Source organism: Dipodomys spectabilis, unplaced genomic scaffold (assembly GCF_019054845.1).
Source record: "Dipodomys spectabilis isolate Male_0828 unplaced genomic scaffold, ASM1905484v1 ptg000108l, whole genome shotgun sequence".
Taxonomy (NCBI): domain Eukaryota; kingdom Metazoa; phylum Chordata; class Mammalia; order Rodentia; family Heteromyidae; genus Dipodomys; species Dipodomys spectabilis.
Genome location: NW_024870785.1, coordinates 9,873,474 through 9,893,320, shown reverse-complemented (window position 1 = coordinate 9,893,320; position 19,847 = coordinate 9,873,474). Strand labels below are relative to the sequence as shown.

At 41.7% G+C, this 19,847-nt stretch overlaps 1 protein-coding gene across 1 annotated transcript in view; it reads left to right on the top strand.

Moving 5' to 3' along the window:
* The window catches only part of Atp8b4 (ATPase phospholipid transporting 8B4 (putative)), a 134,175-nt gene that overhangs the window by 69,321 nt on the left and 45,007 nt on the right, over positions 1-19,847 (top strand). The window contains exons 12-16 of the mRNA XM_042687985.1: positions 994-1,190; positions 6,342-6,550; positions 12,514-12,557; positions 13,578-13,743; positions 17,984-18,172. Of these exons, the coding sequence (XP_042543919.1) occupies positions 994-1,190; positions 6,342-6,550; positions 12,514-12,557; positions 13,578-13,743; positions 17,984-18,172 (805 nt within the window). The remainder of the gene's footprint in view (positions 1-993; positions 1,191-6,341; positions 6,551-12,513; positions 12,558-13,577; positions 13,744-17,983; positions 18,173-19,847) is intronic.

Genomic DNA, 19,847 nt, shown 5'->3' with positions numbered 1-19,847 from the left:
TCCCAGCTACTCAGGAAGCTGGGATCTGAGGATTATGGTTTGAAGCCAGCCTGGCCAGGAAAGTCCATGAAACTCCTATCTCCAATTAAAAACCAGAAAACCAAAAGTGGTGCTGTGGGTTAAAGTGGTAGAGCACTAGCCTGGAGCTAAAAAGCTCAGGGACAGTGCCTGAGCTCAAGCCCCAGGACTGACAAGAAAGAAAAAAAAAGAAAGTATAGATGTCATGAGGCAATTTAATTGTTTTAATTTAATGATATTTCTTGTTGACTAGCCATTTCTGTAGGGAAGAGTCTTGACAAGTCTGAGATTCATCTTTATTACTACTGACATTTTCTAGCTTTTGTTTTTATGTCTCCGGTGACCATATAATGTATCACTCAAACAAGATACATTTGAATGTATATTAGCAGTGTTGGCCTGGACCGCCTATGTGAACTGAGGCCACGCAGGGCAAATTGGGGCACATGGGCTTCCTCAATGAGACCACTTAAACACTCTTTAGAATTGTTATTATAAACGTTACGTACAGAGGGATTATGGTTAAGTCAGGTAAAGAGTACGTTGCTTTTAGATCAGCATTACCCCTCCCTTCATTCCCAGTTCTTCCCTCCTATCTGTACCCACAGGTTGCATAGTTTATTTTCCACAGTGTCACTTTCTATTTCTCCCTCCCTCCCTCCCTCCCTTCCTTCCTTCCTTCCTCCCCCCTCCCCCCTCTCCCCTCTCCCCTCCCCTCTCCCCCTTTCTCTCTTACACACACATACCCTAGAGAGCCAATGAGAGAATAAGAAAAATTTATGTCAAGTATTTAGTCATGTTCCTGATATGAAAATGTTAAATTTTATCCATATCAATAAGGTAAGAAGAGGTTTGCATAACTTGACTTTCAAATAGCATTTTTTTGGGGGGGGGAGGGTGAGTTAGATGTGATCAGACTATGTGACTAGTTTAAGGTTCAAGTTAACCTTGACCAAACGTCTCTTCTCATTTCAGATTTTTGGGTTTCTGGTATGCTTGGGAATTATTCTTGCAATAGGAAATTCATTCTGGGAGAATGAAGTCGGGGGCCAATTCAGAGCTTTCCTCTTTTGGAACGAAGGAGAGAAGAACTCCATATTCTCAGGATTCTTGACTTTCTGGTCGTATGTTATCATTCTTAACACAGTGGTGCCCATTTCATTGTACGTGAGGTAAGATGAGAGTTGACACTTTAACGAATCCCTTGTCATCAAAAGCCTTTGTTTCCCGTAATCACTTTTGTTTGTCCTAAAATCAGAGCAGTGCATTTGAGGTCTCCTTCGGAGTCGGAACTGCTACCTCTGTTGCAAGGGGGGCCACTTAGGCTTTGAATACTGTGTAACTTTGACATTTTCAAATGACAATAAGGACATTTGCTTTTCTTGATTTGGTTTGGTTTTTCAGGAATGTGGTTGTGTGGTTGTTTTCTTTATTAAAATACATGGATGACACTATAATCTCAGGCAAGCCGATCAATTAGAATTGAGTTGATTTGAGATTAAAAAAAAGAACAAGATTAGAGAGATGGTCAGAGATAGAACCTCTCCTTCCTCTAGTCTGGCTCTCCATACCTGGATTCAAGGTCAAGGTCATATGTGTGTGTGTGTGTGTGTGTGTGTATATATATATATATATATATATATATATATATAATGCTTACTAGCTCCATAACATTGAGCAAGAGACCTCACCCTCTTGAGCCTCAGTTTCCCCACTTAAAATGGAGAAAATTATTGGGTGCCAAGTGGCTCACGCCTGTAATCCTAGTTACTCAGGAGGCTGAGATCTGAGGATCATGCCTCCAAGCTAAACCAGGGCAAGAACTTCCATTCGATTCTTATCCCCTACCCCAAAGCCAGAAGTAGAGCTGGGACTCAATTGGTAGAGCGCCAGCCTTGAGCAAAAAAGCTAAGGGACAAGCACCCAGATAAAACTAGAGATACAATGGCGTGGCTTGGTTTCTCCTCTATGTCTCTCTCTATACATAATACATACATACATTCATACATTTGTACATACATGTCTGTGTGTGTTCAGTAAGACTTAGAACATGGCTCTCATGTCTAGACCTGAGACATTCTCTATGCTCACCTTACCAAGAGTGACCTAGACAGTCCCCAACAACGTGAGAGCCAAGATGGAGTGTGGTCGTTAAAATACTCTCATTATCAGTGTTTTAACAATACACACAATCACCAGCTTTAAATCCTCAACTAATTTTTACTGAGGTTGTGGGAAGTGGTCTGGACGTGGTGGAATGTGGCCACAGTGCCACAGATTGCTTTGGGAGGCTGTGCTCAGAATGGGCTTCTATTGAAACTGTGTTCCGGGGCTAGGAAGGTGGCTCAGTGGTAGAGCGCTTGCCTTGCATGCCTGAGGCCCTGGGTTCGATTCCTCAGCACCACATAAGCAAAAAGAAAAAAGCCGGAAGTGGCGCTGTGGCTCAAGTGGTAGAGCGCTAGCCTTGAGCTGAAGAGCTGAGGGACAGCGCCCAGGCCCAGAGTTCAGGCCCCACAACGGACCCCCCCAAAAAAAAAACACATTATATGTATAAAAAAAAGAAACTGTGTCCCCTGGCTTGTGTTTGATTCCGAGGGCCTCTCATGCTTGAAGTCAATGATCAAGTCTGCAGTAAATCCTGCTTTGCTTGAAGAGCTATGGCCAGTTTTTATAGCTCTCCTTTTATGTCCTAAACAAATAATAAACGTGATGTGCGATGAACGTATGCATACAGACCAACCACATGTTCTTATGAAGTGTCTTCTGTATATATGCTTGCTTTGAAGTGCACTAGTATTTTCTATTTAATCACTTGAAAGATTGGGGAGTGGTTTTTTGTCATTGTTGTTAAATTTCTTTTACTTTTTAAAAAACGAATGCTAGATCCATGACTCGTATTTCTTCTTTTACTTTCTTATACATAGTGGTGAATGGAAGAACTCTTTGTAATATTCCAAATCTAGTTTCTGGTCTTGGAGCTACAAATAGTAGTGGCTGTACAAACTTACAGAAAGCACTTGGCTCGCCTGTGCTTTTTAGTATGCCTGTCTGATTTTTATTGTTCTGTAAAATGAGGGTATTAAAAAAAATTGATTTCTAGCCAGGCTCTGGTGGCTCACACCTATAATCCTAGTTATTCAGGAGGCTGAGATCCGATGATCATGGTTTGAAGCCAGCTCTAGAGTGTGTATGAGACTCTTACCTCCAATTAACCATTAAAAAGCCGGAAGTGGAGCTGTGGATCAAATGGTAGAGCACCAGGCTTGAGCACAAAGCTGAAGGACAGCCCTTAGCCAAGTTCCATAACTGGCACACACACATACACAAAAATATTGATTTGAGTTTCTTCCTGCTCGAAATAGCAACCACTTTACCTTTAGATGGCATTGTATCTCTGTGTGTGTGTATGAGATCAACATCAATACTTCTAGATTACTTTCTCATGTATTGCTTCTTGAGATTTTCAGTGATATATAATATACCATAAAACATGTCACAGGCTTCCAGCCTGTGAATGGTAGTTAAAAAAAAGTCAACAGCTTTCCTTTTGGCCAACAATAATTTAAAAACTTATCCCATCAGTAAAGAGATGCAATGTTCAGAGCAAATCCATCAAGCTGTGTCATGGAACTATATAAAAAACAAAGCTATGACTCTGTGGATACAGAAACTTTTGAAACACTGAACCCTGGGAAAGATTTATACTTTTCCTGGAAAATGCATTTGTTTGGTTTTATGAAATATCAACTCTTTTTGAATGATTAATAGTTTAGCATAGAACTAAGAAAAATCCGAAATGTAACTTGCAAGAAAACTTAAGCCTTTATTTTAAAGTTTATTCAGATGAACATACTGGTTTTATCAGAAAGAATCAAAGAAAAGGGTTTTTTTGTTTTTATTTTTGCAAAGGAAGAGAATGTTCTTTTATCTCTAGTCAGATGTTACCAGGTTTTATAAAGCTGCAATAAGGAAATAATAGTTGTATTAAGTAACATATCAGTGAACAAAATTAAAATTCATGACTTGATTCTAGTAAGTAAAATAATTTATATCTAAGAAACATCCCATATTCCCAAAGGGAAAAGTCTTGTTTAACAGATAGTGTTGAAAAATCTTTCTGTTTGAAAAAAAAAAAAATGAGAGTAACTTCTTAGTTACTAGATTCATTGATATAAAAAATTACAGGTAAAACAATAGTATAACACATATATGCATATATACATATGCATGAATATATAATCTTTATTATATTATACATCTATTATACATTCATATATAATATATAATCTTGCTATAGGGAATGTCTATTTAAACAAAATTCCCAAATAAATCTATAAACTTTAATTAAATTTGATCAGTTAAAAAGAGAAAATACGGCTGGGTGCTGGTGGTTCATGCCTATAATCCTAGCTACTCAGGAGGCTGAGATCTGAGGATCACATTGCAAAGCCAGCCCAGGCAGGAAAGTCCATGAGACTCTTATCTCCAGTTAACCCCCAGAAAACTGGAAATGGCGCTGTGGCTCAAGTGGTAGAGTGCTGGCCTTGAGCTGAAGAGCTCAGGGATAGCACCCAGGCCCACAGTACAAGCCCCACAATTGACGAGAGAGAGAGAGGGAGAGAGAGAGAGAGAGAGAATGTAAAAACCCACCAGAAACAAAAAACCTAGAAACAAAATTAAGGCAAAGAATTATTTGGGTACGATATTTCTTTTTTTGATCAAATTTATAGTATAAACTTCACATAAATCGGCAAGAAATATGCTAATATCAGACAAAGAAAGTTGGCAATTACCATTAGATTGGTCAAAGAAGAAAGTACAATTGGCTGATAAAATTGGAAAGAAAGTGATCAGAAAAGAACCAGTGGGGCTGGGATGTGGTGTGGTGGCAAGGAGCTGGTCTAGCAAGTACGCTGGCCTGCCTTCAATCCCCGCACCGAAAAAGAAAAGACAAAAAAATACAGTTAAACAAGAAAAAAAAATCCCCAGTACCAAAAAAGAAAAGACAAAAAAATACAGTTAAGCAAAAAAAAAGAGAAAAGAAATAGGAGTAAAAGTAATAAGATGATATTTTCATTAAACTATGTTAGAAGTTACTTCTCTATAATCCGACATTACTATAATCTCGGAAGTCCCTTTGGCAGTTTATGTGATGCACACGGAAAGAACTCAGACTGCTGTTGGCCACAGAAATCCCATTTCTGGAGGCAGGAAGTCCTGATTACCACTGCCATGTGAGATGGTGTTCTTATCTGAGGAAGTGGGCACAGCCTGAAGATACACCCCTGTTTTTACTCAGTGGCTGTTATGGTTTGCTTCGTGCTTTCTGGAGATGCAACTTGGACCTCTTTTGCCAACGTGAAATCCTGTCAATATATCACAGCACATTTCTGTCTATTGGACATAAGACAAACAGTGTGTGTGTGAGATTCAGTCTTAAGGCTGGAATTCAGGGCCTGGACACTATCCCCGAGCTTTTGTACTCAAGGCTAGAGTTCTACTACTTTGAGCCACAACTCTGCTTTTGGCTTTTTGATAGTTAATTGGAGACAAAAGAGTTTCATAGATTTTCCTGCCCAGAACAGGCTTTGAATTGTGATCCTCAGATCTCAGGCTCCTGTGTAGGTAGAATTACAGGCAGGAGTTACCATGCCCAGCAGGACAAATATCTTTTCCCATGAAGATATAAGAAGAGATGCAAAGTAATATGCTACGCAGAAATCTCTACTGAGCTTGTTTGAGGTGAACAGAAAACCATTGCCTAAAGGCTTATGCTGGGATCCCCCTCTGGTCTTATGGTTCTGGGGTTTATGAACAGACCCTCTTTAGATCACTGGGACCTTGGGATAGAGTATCTTCTATCTGTCTTTACTGTTGTTGTTGTTGGTTGTGGGGCTTGAACTCTGGGCCTGCGTGCTATCCCTGAGCCTCAATAGCTCAAGGCTAGCACTCTACCATTTGAGCCACAGCGCCACTTCCAGTTTTCTGGTGGTTAATTGGAGATAAAAGTCTCATGGACTTTTCCTGCCTGGACTGGCTTTGAACTGTGATCTAAAGATTTCAGCCTCCTGGGTAGGATTACAGGTGTGAGCCACTGGCACTTGGAGATTCACTCATCCCTGCCTCTAAAACTCTGAGGACTTTGGCAGATTTCAATTTTTTTTTGGCAAATCTCTGTATGTTCTGAAGTTAATGGAGCCTTCCTTCCTTCCTTCCTTCCTTCCTTCCTTCCTTCCTTCCTTCCTTCCTTCCTTCCTTCCTTCCTTCCTTCCTTCCTTCTGTGCTTTCCTTCCTTTCACTCTCTTTCTCTTTCTTTTCCACAGTGTGGAAGTCATTCGTCTGGGCCACAGTTATTTTATAAACTGGGATCGGAAGATGTATTACTCAGGCAAAGCCACACCTGCCGAAGCTCGGACGACCACCCTTAATGAGGAGCTGGGCCAGATTGAATATGTTTTCTCTGACAAAACGGGCACCCTTACTCAAAACATCATGACTTTTAAAAAATGTTCCATTAATGGGAAAATCTACGGTAAGAGCCGTGCTCTCTTTTTCTCAATGACGTTGAATGTTCTTGGAATAACAGCATGGGTGCTGGGCAGTCCTGGAGCTTTGTACTTGATAGGCAGATGCCCTACCACTTGAGCCATTTTTCCCTCTACCTGTTTTGCTTCTGTTGTTTTTCAAATAGGGTTTTAGATTTATGCCTGGACTGTGATTCTCCTATGTAGGTTTTTTATATACCTGAGATGACAGACATGCATCACCACACCTCTTTTTATGGGTTGAGATGGAATCTTCTGCGTGTGTGCACTCGTGTGTGTGTGTGTGTGTGTGTGTGTGTGTGTGTGTTTGCGTTTGCGCGCGCGTGCGCTAAGACTGACCTCAAACTGTTATCCTCCTGATCTCAGCCTCCTAAGTAGGGAGGATTGCAGGCATGAGCCAATATGTTTGGAAAGCAATATCATTTAAAAATTTAAAAATTAACCATTTATTTTTATCATCTTTCAGGTGTTGTACAGAGGGCTTTCCCCCATTTCTCCTGGCCCTACTCCATTCCCTCAAGTTACTTGGTCTCCAGTTCACACATGTACATTAAATATCGTGACGATGTTCACCCCCCTTCCTCTCTCCATTCTTCTGCCCTCTCTTTGCCACCTCCCCGTATAATATCATTTTTGAAATACTGTCTTCCTCCTTCACTCCGCCCACCTCCAAATTCCACCATGACCTTCTCATTAATATGTTCTTAGCAGCACTTGGCTTGGTGCTCATGGATCCATGGTGCCTAATTTAGGTGGAAGTCTGGGTCTGCTGCAGTTGGTGGATGGAGGGGGTTCAGAAGGGTACGCTGCACATCCTGAGCACCCCTCAGTGGTGTGGCTCTTCCGTGGTGTTCCAGACACCCACATCCCAGGAGGATGAGTTCTTGGCAGCCTGGTTTATTTTATGCTTGTTCCCTGTTCCCTCTGGGCTTGATGCTAGAGCAGGCATTTGTGAGAATTTACTGTCAGTTCCCTGAAAACTCACACCCTGTGGGACCATCACTGGCCAGACGAGCTATTTCACCAAGCCAGCTGCCATTCGCATGCGTTTAAAAAGATAAATGCTCTGTTTTGGGGTTGTTTTTTTTTTTTTGTCGGTCGTGGGGCTTGAACTCTGGGCCTGGGCGTTGTCCCTCAGCTCTTCAACTCAAGGCGAGCGCTCTACCACTTGAGCTACAGCGCCACTTCCTGTTTTGGGGGTTTTTAAAGTCTATTTATACCTGGTGGTGGTGGCTCATGCCCGTAATCCTGGCTACTCAAGGAGGCTGAGATTTGAGGATCTGGTTTGAAGTTAGCCCAGGCAGGAAAATCCACGAGACTCCAATTAACCACCAAACCACAACCACCACAACAAACCAACAACAAGAGAGGCTGTGGCTCAAGTGTCAGAGTATCTGACTTGAGTGAAAAAGGTCAGGGACAGTGCCCAGGTTCTGAGTTCAAGCCCCAATACCAGGAAAAAAATGTCTTAGACAATACTTAAGACTCTAAAACTACTGGCTTAATTCAAGTAGTGGTTTAAATGATTACACTTTAGAATATTAGGGTTTTTTTTTTCAAATTCGGGAGTATTTTTTATTCTTTTGATTCATGTTGATAATTTCAATTCTAAGAAGCAACCTTAAAATAAATTATTTTTAAAGAATTTTTTTGAAGTTGAACCAAGAATGTATCTTGGTGTAGCAGGATAAGAATAGGGAGAAATGAACAATGAGGATGAAACATTTCTTGTTCAGACTTTTTCTTCTTTCTTTCTCTTTTTTTTTTGGGGGGGGGGGATCCTGGGGCTTAAACTCAGGGTCTGTCCTTGAGTTTTTTCACTCAGGGTTGGTGCTTTACCACTTGAGCCACAGTCTCACTTCTGGCTAATTGGAGGTAAGAGTCTCATGATCTTCCCTACCAGGGCTGGCTTTGAACTGTGATCCTCAAATCACACAGTCTTGAGATCTAAGATTGCAAGTGTGAGCCACTGGTATCCAGCTAAATGGTAGCTTTTTTTTTTTTTTTGCGAGTCCTGGGGCTTGAACTCAGGGCCTGGGTGCTGTCCCTGAGCTTCTTTTGCTCAAGGCTAGCAAGCTAACACTTGAGCCTCAGTGCCACTTTAGATTTTTCTGTGCATGTGGTACTGAAGAATCAAACTCAGGGATTCATGCATGCTAGGCAAGCACTCTACCACTGAGTCACCTTCCCAGCGTGGTAGCTTTTTAAAAAATGTGTGGCTTTTATACTTTCTGAGCTGGGAGAGTCTACCCTAATCCTTGGATGAAATGGTTTGGGGTGGGCAAGATGTGTGCTGTTTACTGTGTTAAAACATGGAGATAGGATCAAGGCATATCAAAAGGCACAGGACTTTGCTAGGCATGCATTACACTCTCTCTCTCCTCATGTTAAGATTTTTTACATATCCAAGGAAGAGGCAGTTATAAGATAGCCCTTTTCATGTTTTTCCTGTTCTTATAACCAAACATCTGAACATCTTGGCATAGCCAGAGGAGAGCTAGTGGCTGCTTATTTTAGTTTTTATTTATTGGTTTTAATATTTGAGTCTGACCATTTTCATACTTATTAATTGTATTTTTCTGGTGTCCTTGTCTGTCTGTCTACCCATCCATCCATCTTGATTCATTTCCCCCTGTAAACGACTTTCTCTTTCAATCCTCAAGGTGAGGCAGAGTGTTGGTTTTTCGCTTCTCTTATCTAGGAAGTGCCATGGGAAATTCAGTTGGCAGGCTGCCACAAGCAGGGCCAGAAGACATGGAAGTCAAAAAGAAACGCGTGGCAACCATCCTTTAAGAATTAGGGCGGTGGGGGGGGGGGGGAGTGTTTCCTGTGTATGGATAAAGCTAGTAGGATTCGTAAGAGTCATAAAACATTGGAAATAATGAAGTCTAGAGGCTTTTATGTATTGGAAACACCTGCCATCCAGAGACTGCCCAGGAGATTGATAGCTGCTATAAAATACAGCAACCTAGAGCCATGTGTTGCCTAGTTCTGATGTCATGGTCAGATGATATCTAGCCTCCATGAGCAGTGTTTTGGCTCAATATTGAGTCATTCTTGAGTGAAGTGGGTTGGTCTAAAATACTTGAATGATTTGCAGGAATAAAATTACCTTGCCCTTGATGTGTCTGTTTTGCTTTGATAAGATGTAATAGGTCTTTCTGCTTTCTTTCCTGTTTATTTGTGTGGTGGTACTGGGACTTGAACTCAGGCCCCCGGGTGCTATCCTTTAGCTTTGGCTTTTTGGTAGTGAACTAGAGATGAGGGTATCATGGACTTTCCTTCCCTGGTCTAGGCTTCAAACCATGTTCCTCGTTTCTCATCTTTCTGAGTAGCTAGGATTACAAGTGTGAGCCACCAGCACCGGGCTCGAGGTTTTATTCTTGAAATGGGAATGTCTGTCAGAACCCAGCCATTGAACAGCTAAGTTTTGAGCTGTTCCTTTGAGGTGGCCCCTCAAATTTTAAGAAGGCTCCTCCCAACCTTTCCTTTTCAATTCAGGGGCAAGAGTTAGTTTCCCCTTGAATTGCAATGTGGCCTAGATTTTTATCTCTCCTTCACTGATTCCCTCACCAAAATGCTCATTAAAGGGCCGATCTCAGAGAAGGTGCCACAAAGTATCTATCTCAAGATTTTTGCAAATCTCTGAGTTTATACATCCCATGATACCCTGTAATTTTCCCCATAAAATTCAGGGAAGTAATGGAAAGACTTAAGTAATCCCATTAGACCCTTGGCCTTATAAGCCATTATAGTTTATAATACCAATAAAATATATCCTTCCTGAAGTACCCCCAGAAGGTCTTAGGATCCTTCTTTCTTGTTTTGGTATAACTTGGGCTTGTTTCAGTGATAGATCTGGGCCGTGTGAAAATTTGACATTCTACTCTGATCCATCTAAATCTGTGTGCTGAATGAAAAATTATTAACTTTTCTTCCCTTGCATCAGCAATCCCATAAATGCCTTCTGTGTGTGTGTGTGTGTGTGTGTGTGTGTGTGTGTGTGTGTGTGTGGTGTGAAATCGCAACACAAGCATGCAGTCTTCTCCACTCACCTTCTTCTCCTCCCCTCCCCGCCTTTCATCTTATTAGAATGACTACAAGTGGGATACTGAGGTCATCATGGCGGATTTGAGGCTCAGATTCCAGGTTCCTGGCTGGATTCCGTCACTAGCTCAGGGACTGGTGCACAGCAGGCACATGGTTTTGCAGATTTGGTACTGTGCCCCACAAAAACCAAATAACTATATGCTGAGTGTTTGTGCCAGAGCACAGTGTAGAAAGGAGGAGGGAGCTGGGTTCAAATGCTTACCGGGCTGACTGTTGGCCTCAGTGTTTGGCTTTGAGTCCTATTCCTCAGCTCCCCTGGCTATAAAAAAAGGAATGAAAATGTCCATCTTTCGCTTTAAGTTTTCACAATAAGTGCTCAGTTACCAGGTGGATGCAGATAGCTCATTATTATCACTATACATAAGAAATCCTAGCCTAGTGTATTCAGCTTTCCAATACCAAGGCAGAGTCAGAAAAATCTTAAATGGCCTGCAATAATGGGTAGCTAAAATAAATGATGCTACTCTATAATCAAAATAATGATTTATGCTAGGCACTGGTGGCTCACACCTGTAATCCTAAGCTACTTAGGAGACTGAGATCTGAGGACTGCAGTTCAAAGCCAGGCCAGGCAGCAAAGTCTTTATCTCCAGTTAACCACCAGAAAACCAGAAGTGGCACTTTGGTTCAAGTGGTAGAGTGCTAGCCTTGAGCTGAAGAGCTGAGTACTCAGGCCCAGAGTTCAAGCCCTATGACCGGCCCCCATCCTCGCAAAAAATATGATTCATAAAGGATTTTTAATGATAAGAGAAATGTTCATAGGATAGGAACCAGAAATTGGTGAAGATTATGATGAGTATGTCTTTATATTTTTACATAGACACACAAATTCCTACAAATACTGGCCATCTTTGGGCAATGGAATAATTAACGATTTTATTTTTCACCCGATATCTCTTCTATTTTCTCTATCCGTACAATAAATAAAAAGGAAATGCTTTAAGTTTCTGGCACATAGCTATGTTTTCTGCTAAACCCAAGTTAGGCCAAAATGTACCTACTAGGTATATTTTGTGCATGTGTGCATGCAAGTGCTAGTTCTGAGACTTGAACTTAGGGCCTGGGCACTGTCTCTGAGGTTTTTTTGCTCAAGGCTAGTATTCTACCCCTTGAGCCACAGCTCCACCTCTGGCTTTTTGGTGATTAATTAGAGATAAGAGTCTCGTGAACTTTTCCTGGCTGGGTGAACTTTTCCTGGCGGGGTTGGCTTCGAACTGTGATCATCATCTCTGATCCTGAGTAGCTAGGATCATAGATCTAGGCCACCATCTTTATTGTTATCATTTTTTATTCTTCTGCTGTGAGGTCAGGAAGGCCAAAACTCTGCCTTTTGGAAACAGTATAATAGCAAAGTAATACAATGTACAGAATGCCACATTATAATCTTTAATGTAGGTTTTTTTAATGTCAACTTCAATTTAGTTCTATTTAGATCCACGAGTATCTCTCTACATTAAGAGGCAGGATTAGGAATTCTAATACTCCTATGTTTGAATTTATATTGCTATCTAGTGATGGTGCTTTAAGAAATAAGTGCATTTCTTAAAACTAAATGTGTAAATATAGTTTTAATTTTACTTTTTTCCCCCTGATACAGGGTTTGAACTCAGGGCCTTATGCTCTTGCTCAGCTTTCTTGCTCATGATTGGCATTCTACCACTTGAGCCATACCTCTAGCCCAGCTTTTTGCTGGTTAATTGGAGATAGTCTCCCAGACTTTTTTGCTGGGTTGACTTTGAACTACAGTTCCTTAGGTCTCAGCCTCCTGAGATTACAGGTGTGAGCCACTGGCTCCTGACTAATTTTACTTTCATTTGATCTTCAATGTTTGTTCTGGCAGGTGAAAAACACGATGAAGTCAGCGAGAAGAAAGAAATGGCTAAGGTGTGGAAGAGATAAGTTCCTGATTTAATATGATAAGGCATGATTTGCACTATCACCAGACAACATATAAGCTTGGCATCAGGGCCTGGGTGCTGTCCTTAGCTTTTTCATTCAAGGCTGTCAGCTACTACTTGAGCCCCAGCTGCACTTCTACCTTTTATTAACGTTGAGTAGTTGTACAAAAGACTTACCGTTCAACAAATCAGTTTACAAATGCAATGCATCTCGATCAGTGTTATTATTCTCCCCCATCCTTCCCAACCCCACACAGCCCATTTTGTAAAAACTTTCACGGCTATGCATTGAATATTGTGGCTGCATTCAAACTCCCTTTTTCTCTTCACCCCCCCCCCCACCTTTTTTTTTTGTTTGTTTGGTTGTTAATTGTAGCGTCTCATAGGCTGGGCTGGGTTCAAGGCTTCAAACCATGATCCTCAGATCTCAGCCTCCTGAATAGCTAGGATTACACATGTGAGCCACTGGCTTCCAGTAACAAGGACTTAAGAAAAAAAATTTAAATATTGTTTTGTGGGGCTTGAACTTAGGGCCTGGTTGCTGTCCCTGAGCTTTACCACTTTAAGCCACAGTTCCACTTCTGGTTTTTGAAATGTTCATTGGAGATAAGAGATGGGGACATTTCTGCCTGGGCTGGCTTCGAACCTCAATCCTCAGAGCTCAAGGAGTAGCTAGGAATATAGGCGTGAGCCACCAGCAATAAGGACTTTTTTTTTTAATACTTTTTTTTTTTTTTTTTTTGGGTCCGGTCGTGGGGCCTGAACTCTGGGCCTGGGCGCTGTCCCTCAGCTCTTCAGCTCAAGGCTAGCGCTCTACCACTGGAGCCACAGCGCCACTTCTGGCTTTTTTCTTATGTGGTGCTGAGGAATCGAACCCAGGGCCTCATGCATGCAAGGCAAGCACTCTACCACTGAGCCACCTTCCCAGCCCGGCAACAAGGACTTTTAACAGCTGTACCTTTTAACTTCTGTGGCTGTTTTTAGTGATGCCACTGTTGTCTTACAGGGAGAAAAGCCTGTGGATTTCTCTGTCAGATCTCAAGCAAAGAGGACATGTCAGTTCTTTGACCACAGTCTGATGGAGTCCATTCAGCTGGGCGATCCCAAAGTCCATGAATTCTTTAGGTTACTTGCTCTCTGCCACACAGTGATGTCAGAGGAAACGAGTGCAGGTAAGTGGAAAGTATTTCTGAGAGGTTAAGATTTTTTGTTCCTGTTTTTGTATTTTTGGTGGTAATAGAGTTTGAGCTGAGGGCTTTGTGCTTGCTAGGCAGGCTCTCTACCAAAATAAGATGATGACTTCAGCGCTTCTGCTATAGTTATTTTTCAAACAGGGTCTTGCCTTTGCACTTAAGCTGGCTGGGACCCTGATCTTCCTATTTACAGAGCTGGGATGACAGGTGTATGCTACCACACCCAGCTTTTTTTTTTTTTTGTATTGGTTGGCATGAGGGACTCACATTTTGTCCAGACTGACTTCAAACCACCATATACCCTATCTTCATTTCCTGAGTTGTTAGGATTACAAGAATGAAAGGCCGGGGCTGGGAAGGTGGCTCAGTGGTAGAGCGCTTGCCTTGCATGCATGAGGCCCTGGGTTCGATTCCCCAGCACCACATAAACAAAAAGCCGGAAGTGGTGCTGTGGCTCAAGTGGTAGAGCGCTAGCCTTGAGCTGAAGAGCTGAGGGACAGTGCCCAGGCCCAGAGTTCAGGCCCCACGACTGGACCCCCCCCCCAAAAAAAATATTCAAAATACAAGAATGAAAGGCCTTATCTTTATTTAAGCAAAACAAACACATATTAAATTTGCAGGATTTTTTGAACTAAATATAGAACATCAAGAATATACTTATCAGGGCTGGGAAGGTGGCTCAGTGGTAGAGCGCTTGCCTTGCATGCCTGAGGCCCTGGGTTCGATTCCTCAGCACCACATAAGCAAAAAGAAAAAAGCCAGAAGTGGCGCTGTGGCTCAAGTGGTAGAGTGCTCGCCTTGAGCTGAAGAGCTGAGGGACAGCGCCCAGGCCCAGAGTTCAGGCCCCACGACCGGACCAAAAAAAAAAAAAAAAAGAGAATATACTTATCTATTGCGCATTGTTGCCTCCTCCTTTGCCATGACCTTGCTCATGTAACTAACCCCTCTGTACAGCATTTTTACAATAAAAAACATACAAAAAAAAAAGGAAAAGTAACTAAAGCAAAAAATGGGGGTTGGAGGTGGAAGGACTAGAGGAATGGTACAATATAGAGCACAAAAACTAATTAAATACCTAAGAAAGGAAGGAAAGTAGAAAACAACACAGAAGGAATGAAGGAAGAAAGAAAGGGAAAAGGGAGGGAAAGGAAGGGGAGAGAGAAAGAGAGGGAGAGGAACAAAGGAAGGAAAGACTTACAGAACATGATGTAGAATTTTTTTCATGCTACCAAATCTCCAGTTAAAATTACTACCTGAGTAATTCCATCATAAAAGTTATATATGTATGTATATATATATGTATCACATGTGTGTGTGCATACATGCAATTCTGTCTTTGCATATATATGTGTATAAGGTATGTATTTGAGCTTGTTTGTTTGTCTTTTCATCTTGGGACTACATTCAAGCCATAATTTTGTCCTGGATGTTACTGAATTAACCCATTCCTCCGATTTTAATCACTTTGAAGACTCACATAATTATATTTCTGACTTTAACTGATCTTTATAATAGTAACATCAATAGGGAATAATTGTCTTTCCATTTGGGAATATGTCCTTCTAAGTAAGCCTCTTTTGTTTCGGCCTTTTGAGTTTATTTCATTTCCCCAAGTCTATTTTGTTTTAATGGCAGTCTGTTTTCCATTAACATTACGATATTCTTTAGACCTCGTTGAGGATATTAATTATACTTAATTTGGAATTTTCTTTTGTTTCCCTCTATTATGCTTCATTTTATCGAGTGTTCTGTGTCTTCTGAGCTCTTTGTCCAGTTTTCGTGGTGTTGTTCTATAACGTCCAGTGATTTGTGGCTGTCATTCCTATGTGTGTTTGTGACAGTCCTTGGGTGAGTGTTGATTCTCCTTACAGCCGTCTGTCTCCTGAGATTGTATGGGGGAGGCAGAACATATGGTTTGTCTCCCAGGCGTTGGTGACATCTTCCTGAAATCCACAGGACACCTAGATGACTCTTGTTTTGCCAGATTTGGTGCTACAAGCGTATCCGCCAAGCTCCCATTTGAGAGAGCTGACTGTTAGCTTATGGTTTCAAAGTTATTTATCAGGCCATGAATACCTTGGCTTTCTTTTCTTCCTTTTCCTTCTCCTCCTCTGGAAGTGTGAAGCTACTTCAGGTTCTCCTTAGCTTTGGTCTCCAGCCCCAAGAAACTGAGGTGTCTCCCTGACGGAGACTGTATCCTCAGCATAGAAGGAACCCTTGCAAGCTGTTATTCAGAGCACACTGGCAAGAGAGGCATCCAGGAAGGCTGAAGAGAATTCTGATTTCCTTCTGCTCATCATGTCCCAAGACCGCTTCTAGTGTCATTTGTTGACTTTTGAGTTTGGAGACTCTAGGGGGTGGCTTGAACCTTCCTTCATTTTCTTTTGCAAATGTTTGGAGGTGTGTTTTGGGTTGGTTCTTTTTCTCTTTTTTGGTCTGAGACCTGGACTTTGAACTCAGTATCTGACACTTTTGCTCATCGACTGGCACTCTACCCTATGAGCCATGCCTCCAGTCCCATGAAGTATTTTTTTGTTTCTTTGATGATCAAATCTATATATTATCCCTCCTATTTCTCGTTTGTAGCTTATTATAATATTTGCTTTTCCAACATTATTTTCTTGTTATATATCTAGTTTGATGAGCTTTAGCAATTACATGAATCTATGTAATCAGTGGTCCTATCAAGGTATAAATCTCTTCAATCTTTCCAGACAGATTATTCAATACTCACAAACCAAGTGCAGCTCTGATTCTTATCACCCATCGTGGCTTTTGCCTGTTTTTGTCATTCATATCAATGGAATCCAACCGTGCATATACTTTTTGTGTGTGGCCTCTTTGACACAGGGTAGATTCTGTCATTTATCTGTGTTGTTAAATCAACTGATGGTTTTTTTCTTGCTAAGTAGTATTCCTTTACATGAAGAGGCCCCATTTCTCTTTCTAGTTCTCCGTTGATGCCCATTTGGGTTCTTTCTAGCCTTGGGCTTTTGTGAGTAAAACTGTGTTTAACAGCTTCATTTTTTTTTTCTCTATATGTTTTCTTCATGCTCGTGTGTGTGTGTGTGTGTGTGTGTGTGTATACATGTGGACATGCATAAACATACAATATAATACATACAATCATGATATATCCGTTAATATACAACCACCTGATCTTATCTTGAACATCACTACAAATCAATAAACCATAGCTCTGTCTCTGCCCTCTTTTTCCAATTAATTTTTACAAACATCATGAAAGCTTATGTAAGAAAGCTTACTTTGTACATACTACATTAAGTGTATTTTATATGTTTGTCCTATTTTTTGGTTTTGGTCATTTCATTCCTCTCCTGAGTTCTCTTAATCCCATTTTACCACACATAATATCAAGGAACAGTGTATTAACATCCTGGCTGGATTCTTCCCCGTCTGATGGATATTTTGCCTGTGTTCTCCTAAAGTGGGTGTCAATGCTTCCCTGAAGTGGTGATCAGACAATCAGTTCCCTTGTTTTTTTGTCGTGCAGTCTTTCTAAATATCACGTCATCTCTTTCAGCCATATGTCCCTCCAGTGTAGATAAGAAATGATGATTTTAATGATCCATTTAATGAGCTCAGATGCTTACCCTGAGGATTATGTGACTCTTCTCTAGTCACAAGAAACGTATGGCCTCTGACCTCAGAAAGTTTTAGCCCATGGAGAAGTAGACTGAGAAATAGGTCTTTCTTCTCTCAGGTGACTGGGACTACACTATAGCATGTCCTGTGGTACCCAGAAGACTGGGTGGATGGTAACTAGGAAAGGAAACCTAAGCATTGGAAATATACTTGGAGCTGATGCTTATATTGGTTATTAGAGAACAAGTTGGGCTAAGTGTGGTGGGTCATGCTTGTAATCCCAACTGCTAGGAAGGCAGAGACTGAGAGGATCATATTTCTCATGACTGCAGGCCATCTTGGACAGAAAGTTAAGTAAGACTCCGTCTCAACCAATAATGAGGTAGTGATGGTATGTGTCTGTAATCCCAGTTATATGGGAGGTTGGAGGTTGAAGCATTATGGTCTAGGCTTGCCTGGGCAAAAACATGACTCTCTGATAAATACCTACAGCAAAAAGAAATGAAGGCATGCTTGACAAGTATAAGGCTGTGAGTTCAAATCCAAGAAGGAGTTGGGGATGGCACTGGAATTGTGCGAATGCTCCTATCATACTTCTTCCTTTCTTTTTCAGGACAGCTGATTTACCAAGTTCAGTCACCAGATGAAGGGGCTCTGGTGACGGCGGCTAAAAACTGTGGGTTCGTTTTTAAGTCTCGGACCCCGGAAACAATAACAATAGAGGAATTAGGGACACGCGTTACATATCAACTGCTGGCCTTTTTGGACTTCAACAATGTCAGGAAGAGGATGTCGGTCATAGGTATGGTGGGTAGCTGAGATGACTTTTGCTCGCTCTGTGGTCATAGTGATGCTTTTCAGGGATTATTACTCTTGGCCATCTGGTGAGAGCTGTGATTTTTTTTTTTGCCATTTTATGAACTCTTGTGGTGGGTAAAAGACCAACATAAGAACCAGTCCTGATGTTTCCAGCTTGCATTAGAGCTATCCAGGCCAGGAGAAAGTGATGATAGATCTAGGGTGATAAAGGATAATTAAAAGTCAAGAGAGGAAGGAAAAAAGTATACTGTATGCCCATAGTTACATTCATTTAAAGAAAGCTCTAAATCTTGTATCCTATTATATTGATAGTAGTAGATCTTTACAATGAGCATCTATTTCGAGGTACTCTGTTCTTTTTAAGGGAAAACTATAATTGAGTAGAAAATGTGAGTGATCTTTGATTCAGCTGATGACGATGGTGAAGGTATGGTCAGAGCAGGGGGTTGTAACCTTAGCAATTGGAATTAGTCAGCATTGTCTTCTTCCTCTGCTGCTGCTATCATCATCATCATCATCATCATTAGTTATTGTTGTTCTCCTCCCCCTTTCCTTCCTCCTCCTCCTCCTCCCTCTCCTCCTCTTCCTCCCCTTCCTCTTCTTCTTCATTATCACTGTAAGCACCGACCCAGAAAACCACTCAGACACAGTCATGTAGAAATAAGAAGCATTGAATGTCAGCTAGAGGACAGGCTATCTATCTCTCCTGGGGAAGAGAGTCGCAAACTGCTCTCAGAACAATAAAGGTAGATACAGAGTCTGAAGCCAGAAGAATGGGCTGAGCAGGAAATCTTTGTAGTCACAGCAGCTGGACGCTGGAGGTATCAGACAGCCAGGGCAGGATAGTCTATAGCTGGCTTGCAGCCAGGAAAAACATCCTATCGCAGAGACAATACATTCTATATCTGGCTCATAGCAAAGTCAGTACTTCTTACAGCTATCATGTCGCTAGGAAAGCATTCTGTAGCAGAGACAATACATCTTATAGCTGGCATCTTGAGATTCTACACTAAGCCAGCGTGTGACCAGGACTGGGCATCCAGACTCTGTTGCTCCCGCAGCCGGGGCCTGTGGGAATAGACAACGGTGGCCAGGCCTGGCTTGTGGATGACCCATGGTGAAGGCTGTCAGCCCAAAATAGGGGTGAATAAGCTTACAATCATAATCACCACTATCAGAACTCAGGGCTTTGCACTGGCTCTCTACCACTTGAACCACACCCCAGGCCCTGTACTTTTTAGGGTTTTTTTTTTTTTTGTCTGTCATGAGTCTTAAACTCTGGGCCTGGGCTCTGTCCCTGAGGTTTTCAGCTCAAGGCGAGCACTCTGCCACTTGAGCCCCAGCGTCCTTTCCAGTTTTCTGATGATTAATTGGAGATCAGAGTCTCATGGACTTTCCTGCCCGGGCTGCCTTTGAACTGTGATCCTCGGATCTCAGCCTCCTGAGTAGCCACTGGCTCCAAGCTTTGATTTTTGAGATACTATTTCCTTTTGGCCTAGGCTGACAGTCATTAATTCTCCTCTCTCCGTCTTCCAATAACTAGGGAATTATAGGTATGAACTACCATGCTGGCCTAGCAACTGTCTGAAATTGTAGATCTTAGGAGGAAATATAGGACCATGTCATTCATTCATTAATTCATTCAATAAATAATTATG